At 39.7% G+C, this 12186-nt stretch overlaps 1 protein-coding gene across 7 annotated transcripts in view; it reads left to right on the top strand.

The window, feature by feature from the left end:
* Positions 1-1442: 1442 nt before the first annotated feature.
* ADNP2 (ADNP homeobox 2) overlaps positions 1443-12186 on the top strand; it is an 83095-nt gene continuing 72351 nt past the window's right edge. For 5 of the 7 annotated variants that reach the window (XR_013164986.1, XR_013164985.1, XR_013164987.1 and 2 more), the window contains exons 1-2: positions 1800-1878; positions 9816-9936. Coding sequence is in view for 4 of the 7 variants with exons in the window: in XM_077135160.1 (XP_076991275.1) it covers positions 9829-9936 (108 nt within the window). In the remaining 3 variants the exon portion in view is untranslated. The other 2 variants (XM_077135159.1, XM_077135158.1) reach the window with 2 other exon arrangements.

Raw genomic sequence — 12186 nt, 5'->3', positions numbered from 1 at the left:
AGAAAGCACGAACATGAGGAGTGGGAGGGAACCCAGGTGGACACAGTGATTGTTCTTATAAGAAATGTGATAAAATGGGATGAGGTATTTGAGAGGACCTCAGCTGGATCAAGGGCAGGTTTGCTTAGGGGAGTCTGGAAGGCTTTAACTTTATTTTTCATCAGCTCATAATTTCCCAAAGAATGATACGAGATTACCATACCAATTTGCTATGTAATTCATAGTCATGAGTATAAACAAAGGGTGAACTTCCCTTCTGTTATGACGTAGTCAAATAGGGGGAAAAAAAAGCAAAATTTGGTCAAACAACCAACATCAGCCCAGCATTGAACAGGGTTATTTAATTAATTCAGACATGGATTTAATTCATTAAAAATATTACTGGGCTAACCTTAGTGGAAATACCAGCAGAGAGGGAGAAGTTGACATTATAGGGTCCGGGACTTCTGGTATAATAAGATTCTGGAGAGGGCAAGAGGACAGCTCCAATCACAGGTGGATGGATGGACTGGTCTTGAACATGGCACTAGGAATAAGTTCCTAGTATTATCCTCTGACACTAGAAACAAGATCAGAAAGGACACTGAAGTAAGTAGGAATGTACGTAGGGAGTGGAAAGATTGAAGATCAAGTCTGAAGGGCTTGCCTTTCTGTTTGAAGGAGGAGACATGGTCATGAAAAATTTCAGAGGGGGAGGTGTGGCCCAGAGAGTGTCGATAAAGTGGAAAAGATGGGAGATAGTTATTAAGGAGGGTAGGGAGCGGATAGAATTAAAAGTAGGTGTTTGCCTGCATACTTACCTCTCTTATTAGACGGTAAGCTTCCCGAGGGCAAGGTTGTCCTTCCTTTCGTCCTACGTGCCCGGGCTTCTCACCATGTCTAAACACGACAGGCGTTCTGTGTTGGTTGACTCAATGGATAAAAAGCCATAGCTATCTTAAAAGCTCCTACTCCATGTTTTCACTGAATTTGAGAACTAAAATAATTATTGCTTCATTTAAAAAAAATCTGGGCAAAAATGTACTGTTAGGGCACTAGAGAGTTATACAGATGTATACAATTAACCCTCTCGCTCCAAAATATGGGATAGATCTTACTTAAAAATAGAATTCTCAAGAAAAGGTGTGACATTTCTTGGAAAAAGAATTCTGAAGTCAGGAGACCCTACCTAGTGAGTTCACCAAAATATGTCAATTCTGCCACACTTGTCAAAGTTCTGATATCAAAAGTTCTATTCTCCAATCCCAAGTTCCGATACTCTCCATATCTCTCTTCCTATTGGTTCTGAGATATGGGCGGGGCTACCCATGTCTGCTGCGGCCACTAGCTCCACCCCATCACATGCAAATGAGTCAAAGCTCTGATGAGCCCACGTGATTGATCACATGGTTGATGACACTGCTCCCCCGCCCCTTGACTGACGTCATCACCAACTCAAACTCTCTCGAGAGTTTGAGCAGAAGCTGCTGAAGGGCTGGCAAAGAGTTCGGTGGGCAGGGGTGTGGCCAGTGGCAGAGGCCACCAACAGGTGAGTGGCCACTCCCACCTGGGAGCCTGCAACCCAGCTCTGGCCAGGGGCCCCAGGGGTCTGTGTGGAAGTGCCCAGGTGGCCCAATGCACACTCCCTTCCCATTGGCTGGCCGCACCGGCATGCAAATGAGGGCGCACGTCACTTCCTGAGGTAAATCGAGCGCCATTTTCTTTTTCTGGCTGTGCGAGGAGGAGGGGTCGCGCCACGGGGATGGGCTCGCGCTGAGGCGAGGGTCCCGCGCGCGGGCTCGGCGGGGCGGGGGGCGGGCCGGCGGGGCAGGGCGGGCGCTGGGCCGAGACGGCGTGCTTCGCAGAGGCGGCAGCGGGCGGCTTCTCGGGCGCCGAGCGGTAGGTATGCGGCCGCGGAGCATCAGCGCGGGCCCCGCGCCCCGTCCTCGCCCGGAAAGTTTCTGCGGGCGTCATCCGCGCCTCCCTGGCCTGGGCTCTCTCGGGCCGCGGCGAGCCGCCGCCGAGCGCTCGTGCCGGGAATCCCGGAAACGTTCGTCGGCCGCGGGGTTGGCGGCCCGAGCGGCCCCGGCGCCCCCGCCGCCGTCACGTGACCGTGGCCGTGCCGTTCCCGGCGGGTCTCGGGACCGCGCGCGAGCGCCTCGGGTGGGGGCCGCGCCGGGGGCGGGGGCCCCCCGTGGGACACCCCTCCGGCCGCGGCTTCGGCGGGGGCCGCTTGGGAGTGCCGAAGGCTAGGTGTAGCCAGGGAGGGCGGGCCGTCCCGAAGGCCGCCTGCCGCCCTCCCCAGAAGGAAAGAGCCGCGCGCCTTCACGGCACCTTCTCGTCCTGCGCCTTCGAGGTTCCCGGGAGAATGGGTGTGCACATGTCCACTCTGCAGTTTTAACTTTCCGTCTCCACACCTGGTTGAACTGAAAAAGACATCGTATACAAAATTTCTCCTCACAGTCGGCTTTGGAACGCCCAAAACAGTAACTGTCAGTTCAAATATTGCACAGCCTCAGAAGAAATGATTGAACATTTTCGTTATTTCTTTTAAATTGGAACAAGAGACTTGTCCGCATATTCTTAAAACTCGTTGGAATTGAAGAGAATGGGTAGCCACTGACCCTTGAGACTTTGAGGAATTGACAGTCGTTGAGGAGGGGCGCAGAGAGGGGCAGAAGCTGGCTGGGGAAGAGACAAGTTAAAACGCACACTGGCAAGTGCTATATAGCAAATGATAGTAAAGTTCTGTAGGTATCACCGAAGATTGACCAATTAAGATTGTTAAGAGGGTCCACACACAGGTTTATCAAATAACAGACGTGGCAAAATCTGGGTAGGAGTTGGAGGTGTGGGGAGCATTTGTGGGAGAGGACAACATGTGAAAAGCTAGGAGTTGTGAAAAGTATATGTTCAATTCTGGTTGGAGGTCAAATTATGTATAACTTATTTAGAGGTGTTACTGTGGAGTCGGCCATATTATGAATGTGTTTTCATTTTTCGATTTGAGTTGGGAATTAATCTGTAGACAGTATTGAGCCAGTGGTCTGTAAGCATGGAGGTGACAAAAAGCTGCATTTAGAAAGGTAGCTCGTGCCCCTTTGGGGGATAGACAAGAGCAGGAAGGAGATAAGAGGCTGTCATTGCAGTTGTCTAGTTGAGAGATGGTAAGAGTTGCAGGGCTAACTTTAGCACATCTGAAAGGAATTGATGATTGGTTATGGGCATATGAGTGGACTTATTTATTATTACAGCAAGGCTTTTAACTGAAGAAATCCTGGAATGTTTGGGACATCTTTTAAATTTGAACCCAAGTTTGGAATATGGTGTTGGCGAATTTATGATGATAGTCACTCTGAAGACTGAAAGGCAGCTGATGGCTGGCCCATGGCCACGTGGCTGGAAGGGTCTGTGGTTTGAGCCCAGATGTTCTGATTTTTGCTTTCATGGGTGTCAGAAATAATGTCATGTATTCTCTAAGGTGCTTAAAATAACAAAAGACTTGTATTCCAATAGTTGGGACATTCGATTTAGATTTTTGGAGTTAGATCATCATCTAAGTGCTTGTTAACTCATTCATCATCACAACTGCTTTATGAGCTGGGTCTTTCCCTGTTAACTGATGAGGAACTGAGGCCCAGAGAATTTGAGTAACTTACTCAAGATCGCACAGCCAGTCAACAGTGCAGCTGATTTGAACCCAGGCAGTGCAGCTCTAGAATCCTTGCTGGTAACCATTGTGTTATGCTGCCTCCCGAGAGGAATCCTTTTAGAATTAAGGTTTCACAGGAATGGAAAAGAAAGTTCTATGGCTTAAAAAAGTGTTTTTATCACTTGAATGACTTCATTTATGTATTTATTTATTTAAATTCTACCACTGAGCCACCGCTGCACAGTACCTCCCCCTTATTTTTTGAATAACTTTAATTTTTGAAGGGTATTTTTTCCATAATGGAATATTTTTAAGTGCTCATGATATTAAGAAACAACAAAAGAAATCCTTGGGAAAGAATTTCTCATGTACAGCAGTGGAATTCTGTGGTAGTCCCATGTCTACCACACACTTTAAAAGATTGCTGTGAACTGCGGTTGATAGGTTTGTGCATGGTATGGAAGCAGAGTTAGCTGCATCAGCCTGTTTCCTCATGACCTTTTACTGAATACTAAGAATATATGTAGAATAGCATCTAAGGAGGATCTGTCAATAGAAACATTGACTCTTTGTACACAAAATGTGTGTGATATCATATCTTAGAGTGGGTAAATTTGGTAAAAGTCTCTTAGATTCCCTTAACAAAAGTGATTTGCAGCAGTAGACCAGGGATCTTAGGAAAATTGTTTTAAGGTTATGGAATTTACACAATTTACCTATGTTTTATTTTTTGTTATTCTCAGTTGGTTTCCCTAAAGCGGTTATATCTCTGTGCTTGTTTTAGGGAGCCAGAGCCACAATAACACTGATGAGAAAAGGGGGTCACATATGTTTGAGAATAAAAAGTTCCAGTTCTCCAAATTTAGGAAAAAAAGAAGACTGACATTTCTTTGGCCCTAGTTGCAAACCTTGAGCAAGTAACTAGTGAACTATTTAAAACTTGCCTGATCACGGACAGCCTCTCTTCAGTACCCCCTTCAGAGGGTCAACCAGTTAGCAGCAGCATCCATTATCCATGCTTGTGAAAATCAGCCAGTCCCAAACATTCCCACTTCTGAAAGCCCACCAGTACCAGCAGTTCATGCTTCTCAAAACCCTGTCATTTCAGCTCTTGGTATATAAGACTGTTCTTTGCAAGCAATATGCTTCCTTGTTCCAGATATATGTGGATGATGACCTTTCGTTTGGTCAAAGCTATTTAACAGCTAATGAAGAACCTCAAAGAATAAGAAGATAGTGCAACTTTAAGGAAATGAAAACAGATCTGATAAAGCGAGTGTAAAGCATCTAATGAAAAATATTCTTGACCCTTACTCTGGCCAGAGAGTCAATCTGAGCTTGAACGTGACTTTGTGCTTAGTTTTTAAAAATGCTGTCATGAGGTCCTTGTCAGTTCCTCTGTTAGATTGTAAAATTTTGAAGGCCAGAACCTTCGATGCGTTTTATTTTTTTAATTCTATTTTTAATTTTATTATGATTTTTCTAAAAATCTCCCACTACTACAATGCTAGGTATCCTTTTAACTCTCTCCTTATGCTGAGCCCAAGATAAACTTTTTTCACATAGATAAAACCAAAGGCTGCAACTTGTCTAAAAAGAAGCTTATCTACTGTAGCTCTCCTTCTCAAAAACTTTGTTTTCTTATTGCCCGGGATATTCCACCTTCTTGCACGTTAACTCTCCGTACCCACCCCTTTCCAATTTGATCCCGGTCTATCATTTTGGGATTTTCTCCTATTATTTTCTTATTTGGGCTACTTACCTCTTTTTTCTTTTTTTTTTTTTTTCCTTTCTTAACGTGAGCAGGCACTGGGAATCAAACCCTTGGTCTCCAGCTTGGCAGGTGAGAACACTGCCTGCTGGGCCCCTGTGGCCCACCCTAGGCTACTTTCCTTTTGCCAAATATATTCAGCCTTTTCTTTCTTGACCTAAACAATTTTTTGATTCTAAGCTGTTCACCTGGAATGTCTTGAGTTTCAGTTCTCTAATCCTCTATAACTTGCCCCTCTTTTGAACTTCTAAAACACTTTCTACAAGTCTTATGGTACTTACCTTGATTTATTTTACATCATTCATTCATTTAATGAACATTTCTTTTGTATTATCCTCTGTGACAGGTGTTAAGGATACAAAGATAATGATTTCTGACCTAAAGAGGGTCAGTCTAAAAGGGAAATAGACATATAAATAGATAATTGCAATATAGTGGAATGAGTGCAATGAAAAAAGTATAAACCGGTTACTATAGAAGCCTTGGAGGGGCACCAAACCTACCCTTTTGGGAGGAGTAATGAGAAATGAGGAAAGCGAGTACAAGGAAAAGGTATAGAAGTGGCATAGCTGATTCATAGAAATTGGCATTTAAAACCATGGAAGATAATTGAAAAATTGCCTACAAACACATAGAAATTATGATTTTTCTGCTTACCTTTACTACACTGGTTGTTGCCAATCTTTAAAAGTTAATGTCATTTTGATAGTGAGAAGATAGCATTTATCAATTTACCTGGCATTTCTTTAATTATTAATGAAATTGTGTAATCAAAATATTTGGCCATTTGAATTTGACTAATAGTTTTGTTTTTTAAGGTTTTATAGCTTATAGTTTTTTATAAAATTTGAGACACTTGCAGACTTACAGAAAAATTGCAAGTAAAGTGTAAAGAGCTTTTTCCCCCTCATTCATTTGGGAGTAAGTTGCCAAAGTGCCACATTACCTCCAAAACTGTGTATTTCCTACAAACATTTCTTTATATGTGCACAACACACCCATCAAAATCAGGAAATTAACACTAATACATTCTTACTGTCTAATCCTCAAACTCATTTGAAGTTTTGCCATTTGTTCTAATATCATTTATAGTAAAAGGATCTAGTTTTAGAATTAGGCATTTAGGATTTGGTTTTCTTTAGTCTCCTTCAATCTGGATCTGTTCCTTAGTGTTTCCTTTTACGATCTTTATCTTTAAGGATATAGTTGATTGCTTTTTAGTAAATTTATAGAATTGTGTAATAATTGCCACAGTCTAATATTAGAACATTTCCATTATCCCTCAGAAAATTTCCTGCCTATTTGAAGTCACTGCCTATTCCTACCCTTAGCTTATTCCAGGCAACTGCTTATCTATTTTTTGTATGTACAGACTTGACTTTTATGGACATTTCATATAAGTGAAATCAGACAATATGAAGTATTTTGCATCTGAAAACTTAGCCTAAAGTTTCTGAGGTTCATTCAGGTAGCATGCACAGTACTTAGTTCCTTTTTATTGCCATGTAGTACTACATTGTATGGATATACCACATTTTGCTTCATTCACCAGTTGATGGACATTTGGAGTTTCTACATTTGGATTGTTTCCATATTTTGTCTATTAGGAATAATAATACCTTTATGATCCTTATACTTTTGGCTCTTACAGGTTAGTTATTTTGTACAGTGGCTCTCAATTTTGGCTTTACTCGTTTTTCCTTGATTATTAATAAGCATTTTTTTGGGAGGCACTTAAACTTTCAATTCATTTATATCAGTGTAGTCTTAAGGCTATGATCTAGTGGGTTAAATTTTAGTAACTATTGCTTCATTTTTAACTACCCAAAAACTTAAGCAAGTAAAACAAACATTTTATTAAGGAAGATTATAAATTTTGTTTGTCAGGAATTCAGACATGACTTGTTTCTGTTCTACAATGTCTGGGGCCTCATCTGGGAAGACTCAAAGTCTGGAAGTAACTGGTGGCCAGGGGCTGAGTGCTCTGGAGGCATCTTTATCCATCTACATGTGGCTTCTCCGGGTGGGCTTGTTGGACTTCCTTACAACATGGTGTCTGGATTCAAACTGTGATTGTCCCAAGACAGCTGCCAGAAGTGTGTAGCGTTGTTTATGATCTAGCCTGTTACTTCTGCCATACTTTATTGGTTGAGGCAGCCACAAAGTTCTGCCCAAGCTCAAAGGGAAGGGGACACATGCCACCATTTTTGGGGAGGCGTGTCAAGGTCATATGTTGGAAGAACAGGTGGGAATAGGAGATACTCTTGTTTCCGTTTTTAGAAAATTCAATCTGCCACAGGTTATAATTTGTTACTGTCATTTTTTTTTTTTGGATGCATGGTCTGGGAATTGAACCCAGGTCTCCCACGTGGAAGGTGAGCATTCTACCACTGAACCATCCATGCACCCTGTCATTTATTTTAATGCTCTAGTTACCTCTTATTTGGCCTGTGGAGGTCTTTTTAAATTGGTTTCTTCTGCGTCCTTTTGACATGTCTCCTCATTCTTTGAGCAACTTTCTTTCTCGCGCAAGATTAACGTTTAAGGTTCATCTTGCCTTTTCTATGTTCAAGCCCTAGAGTAAGCTGTTTTTCTGAATATTCCTGGTTTCTTTTAATAATAGAAAGTGGCAATTAGAACCTTGAGCCTTAAGGCAACCACTCTTACTGGGTCTACTGGTACCAAGCTGTCTTTGTGAACAGAGCAATGGAATATTCGTATACACACATGCACATTTGCAATGTTATTTACTTCTGTATCTGCTTAGATACTGAAAACATTGAGGGCGCACCAGTATCTCCTATTCTGGTGTCATATCACAGGGTGTATTTTAATTTTATGCCTTTTCCTATATATGTATATATAAGAAAAAATATATATGTATATATTTATTGTTGTTGTTGTAGTTGCATAGGCAGGCACTGGGAATCAAACCCCAGTCTCCGGCATGGCAGGCGAGAACTCTGCCACTGAGCCACTGTGGCCCACCCTCTTTTCCTGTATTTTTGAAAACAGTTTTATTGAGATAGAATTCATATATCATACATTTCACCCATTTAAAGCGTACAGTCCAGTGGTTTTTAGTGTATTCACACAAAGGCTTGCAGCCATCAGCACAGTTTTAGAATGTTATTATTCCATAAAAGAAGCCCTGTACCTGTTAGCACCCTGCAGTTCCCAGTCCTTCCAAGCCTAGGCAATCATTGATCTTTCTGTCTCTATAGATTTGCCTAAACTGGATATTTTTCATAAATGGAATTATATGACATGTGATCCTTGGTGACTAGCTTCTTTCATTTAATGTTTCCAAAAGTTGTTCACATTGTAGCATGTGGAAGTACTTCTTTCCTTTTATTGCCAAATACTATTCCATTGGGTGGCTATACCTCATTTTGTTTATCCATTCAGTTGATGGACACTTGAATTGTTTACACTTTTTGGCTATTATGAATATTGCTGTTGTGGACACATTTGTTAACACATTTTTTGTGTGGATGTATATTTTCATTTTTCTTGAATATATACCTATGAGTGAAATTGCTGGTTCATATGGTAGCTGTGTGTATAATCTTTTGAGAAACTGCCAAACTACCATATTACTTTGCCTCCAGCAGCATATGAGAGCTCCAATTTCTCCACAACTTTACCAACTCTTATTTTCCATTAAAAAGTATATATAGCCGTATTAGCAGGTATGATGGTTATCATATTGTGGTTCTTATTTACATTTTCCTAAAGGCTAATGACATTGAGCATCTTTTCATGTGATTATTGGCCATTTACATATCTTCTTAGGAGAAATGTCTGTTCAGATCTTTTGGCCATTTTTAAATTGGGTCATTTATCTTTTTTTTTTTTTTTAGGTACATGGTCTGGGAATCGAACCTGGGTCTCCCGCATGGAAGGGGAGCATTCTACCACTGAACTACCTATGCACCCTATCTTTTAATTATTGAGTTATGAGAGTTCTTTATACACTCTGGATGCAACTCCTTTATCAGAAATATAATTTGCAAATAGTTTCTCTCATTCTGTGGGTTGTCTTTTCATTTTCTTAGTGGTATCCTTTGGAATACAAAATTTTTAATTTTGATGAACTCCAATTTATCCATTTTTTTCCTTTTGTTGCTTGTGTCTTTGGTGTCATCTCCAAGGTCACAAAGATTTACTACTGTGTTTTCTTCTAAGTGTTTTATAGCTTTTGCTCTTACATTTAGATCTGATCCATTTGGAGTTAATTTTTGTGTATGGTGTAAGGAAGGAGTTCCACTTCATTCTATTGCTTGTGGATATACAGCTGTCTCACCACCATTTGTTGAAAATTATACTCTATTCTTGGTGGTGTATCAGCCCTATAAAAAATATGTTTTGTATGTGCATACTTATAATGCCTTGGTTTTCTTTCCTTTTAAGGAAAATTTCAAAAATGTTTCAAATCCCTGTGGAAAATCTTGACAACATCAGGAAGGTGCGAAGAAAGGTGAAAGGCATTCTTGTGGATATTGGGCTCGACAGCTGTAAGGAGTTTCTGAAGGTAAGAGGACACTAGTAACAGACTGAGAAGGTGATGGTATTTGGAAATGCCAGGTAGACTTTATGGAGGTGAGATTTGAAATGGGAATTTTTGAAGAATGGACAAGATTCTTTGAGATGGAAATGGCTAATGTTTGCATCATTAGTTCTTAGTTATAAAAATGTTTGTTTTTGATGTTTGAGGGGAATGTGTAGAAATATTTATTATTTTAACAAAAGAAGACCCTAACTTAATTTCCCTTTATCTGTAGCATAATCAGCAAACGGGGATGCATACGAAGTATGATAGAAGTTTTTAATTTATGAATTTATGTATTTGCAGTATTAACAAAAATTTAAAATTTTAAGTCACAATCACACTTTATTGATAAATTGTGTTTTCATATAATAGTATCCTTTTTTATAATACTGAGAATATATGGTTGGCGTATATAGTAAAAAAAAAAGATTAAATAAGGGTTGTCTGTGTCCTTATAGTCATTAATAATTCTATGCATGCTTTATTCATAGCTATAGAAAAAGACAAAAATATCTGCTTTGAATTTTTTAAACTTGTGCAGAATTTGATTCAGCATGTCATTGGCCTGAGAAGAGTTGACTTTCTTAGTTTTAAAATCTCAGTCTTTTGATCCGTTTTTTTTTTTTAATTAAAAAGGCAATCTGCTACTGAAAGACTGACAGCAAGATTAACGGTCAAAATTAATCTTTGCTCTCAAATAGATAAATATTATTAATTTTTGGAGACACCAGATAAGTCTGCTCAAACTTTATCTTCTTAGATAAGTTGTCACTTTAAAATTCTTCTCTTTCCCACTATATACTACTGGAGCTCTTTCCCAGCTTTCCTTCAGAGCGCTTATACTACTGGATGTTCTTGTTTGTTATCTTCCTCCCCCACTTGCATTTAGGAAGACAAGGTACTCCTTGTTTGTTATCCACTATATCCCCTGTGATTAGAATAGTGCCTGGCAAATAGATGGCTAACTATGAATGGATGAGTGAAAACAAAATCCAAATAGAGAAACACTTTTAGTAACAGACTGTGATACAGTTACTATGTGGAGGTATGAGAATATGGAAGGTATTGAAGATGGAACCTTTTAGGAAGAAGTCCTTGTTGGTCAGGAACATCTTGAAATAAGATGTCAAAGAATTTTAGAGTTTTTTGTATCTCTGCATATGTCATATTTTATGTATGAGACAGGAGAAGACAAGAGTGAGAATAGAAAATTTGCTAAGTAATTTGAGGGTAGGCACATTAGGACACAGTCCATTAATAACAGAAATATGTGAATTTAAATAATATTTGCAGGGAATATAAAAACGCATAGCTAAGAATGCAGGTGTATGTGTATAGACTTAGGACATTCCAGACGATAATGTGTGGGGAACTCCTAAAATGGTGCCTGGTACATGGTAGATACTCAAAAAAGTAAACCCCTTAAGTAATATCTTTGTAAACAGACCACGTATATTCTTTGATCATTAGTGGTTAAAACAGGAGCTTTTTATGTTTAATCCTGGCTACTAGCTCATGTTGTGACCTTGGGCAAATCAGCGAATCTGTATCTCAATTTTCTCTTAGTTGCAATGAAGGAATATAGAGCATTAAGTCAGGAAACTTGTCCCTATTAGGGGAATCACGATCCCACGAGAGCTGGACGACAAACTCAGACCTTTAATAGTGAAACGGGCAGAAAGATCACTTCTAACCTTTATGAAGGTGAGATTTGAACTGGGATTTAAAAAAAAAATGGGTAACATTTTTCAGTGAATAGAATTAGATAGGGTATTCCAAGAATATGGAATTTAGAACCAAAATTTCGTTGATTAACCCCTATCAACAGGCTGAGTGAATTCAATTAAAAAAATGTTCTATTTGGAAATAATGATTCAAACTTATACGTTGTTTATGAGAAAAAGAATACCACAAAGAACATTTATGACTTTGTACCCAGATTTACCAGTTGTTAACATTTTATCCCATGCTTTAACATTTGCTCACTCTTTCCCTTGCTCGTGCTCTCCCTTGCTTGTGCTCTCTCTTGGTGTGTGTATGAACGTGTGTGTAATGCTTTTCTCTGGGCCATTTGAAAGTAAGTTGCATAACTTATGGCCTTTTATACCTAAATACTTAAGTACATACTTTCTTAGAATAAAAATTGTCTCACATTACAACAGTATGGTTATCAGCCTAAGTACATATAACATTATTATGGTATTTTTATCTAATCTATCAATCATATTCCAG

This window comes from Tamandua tetradactyla, chromosome 18 (genome assembly GCF_023851605.1).
Source record: "Tamandua tetradactyla isolate mTamTet1 chromosome 18, mTamTet1.pri, whole genome shotgun sequence".
NCBI classification, from domain to species: Eukaryota; Metazoa; Chordata; class Mammalia; order Pilosa; family Myrmecophagidae; genus Tamandua; species Tamandua tetradactyla.
The sequence above is the reverse complement of the archived record's forward strand: the minus strand, read 5'-3'. Positions and strand labels throughout refer to the sequence as shown.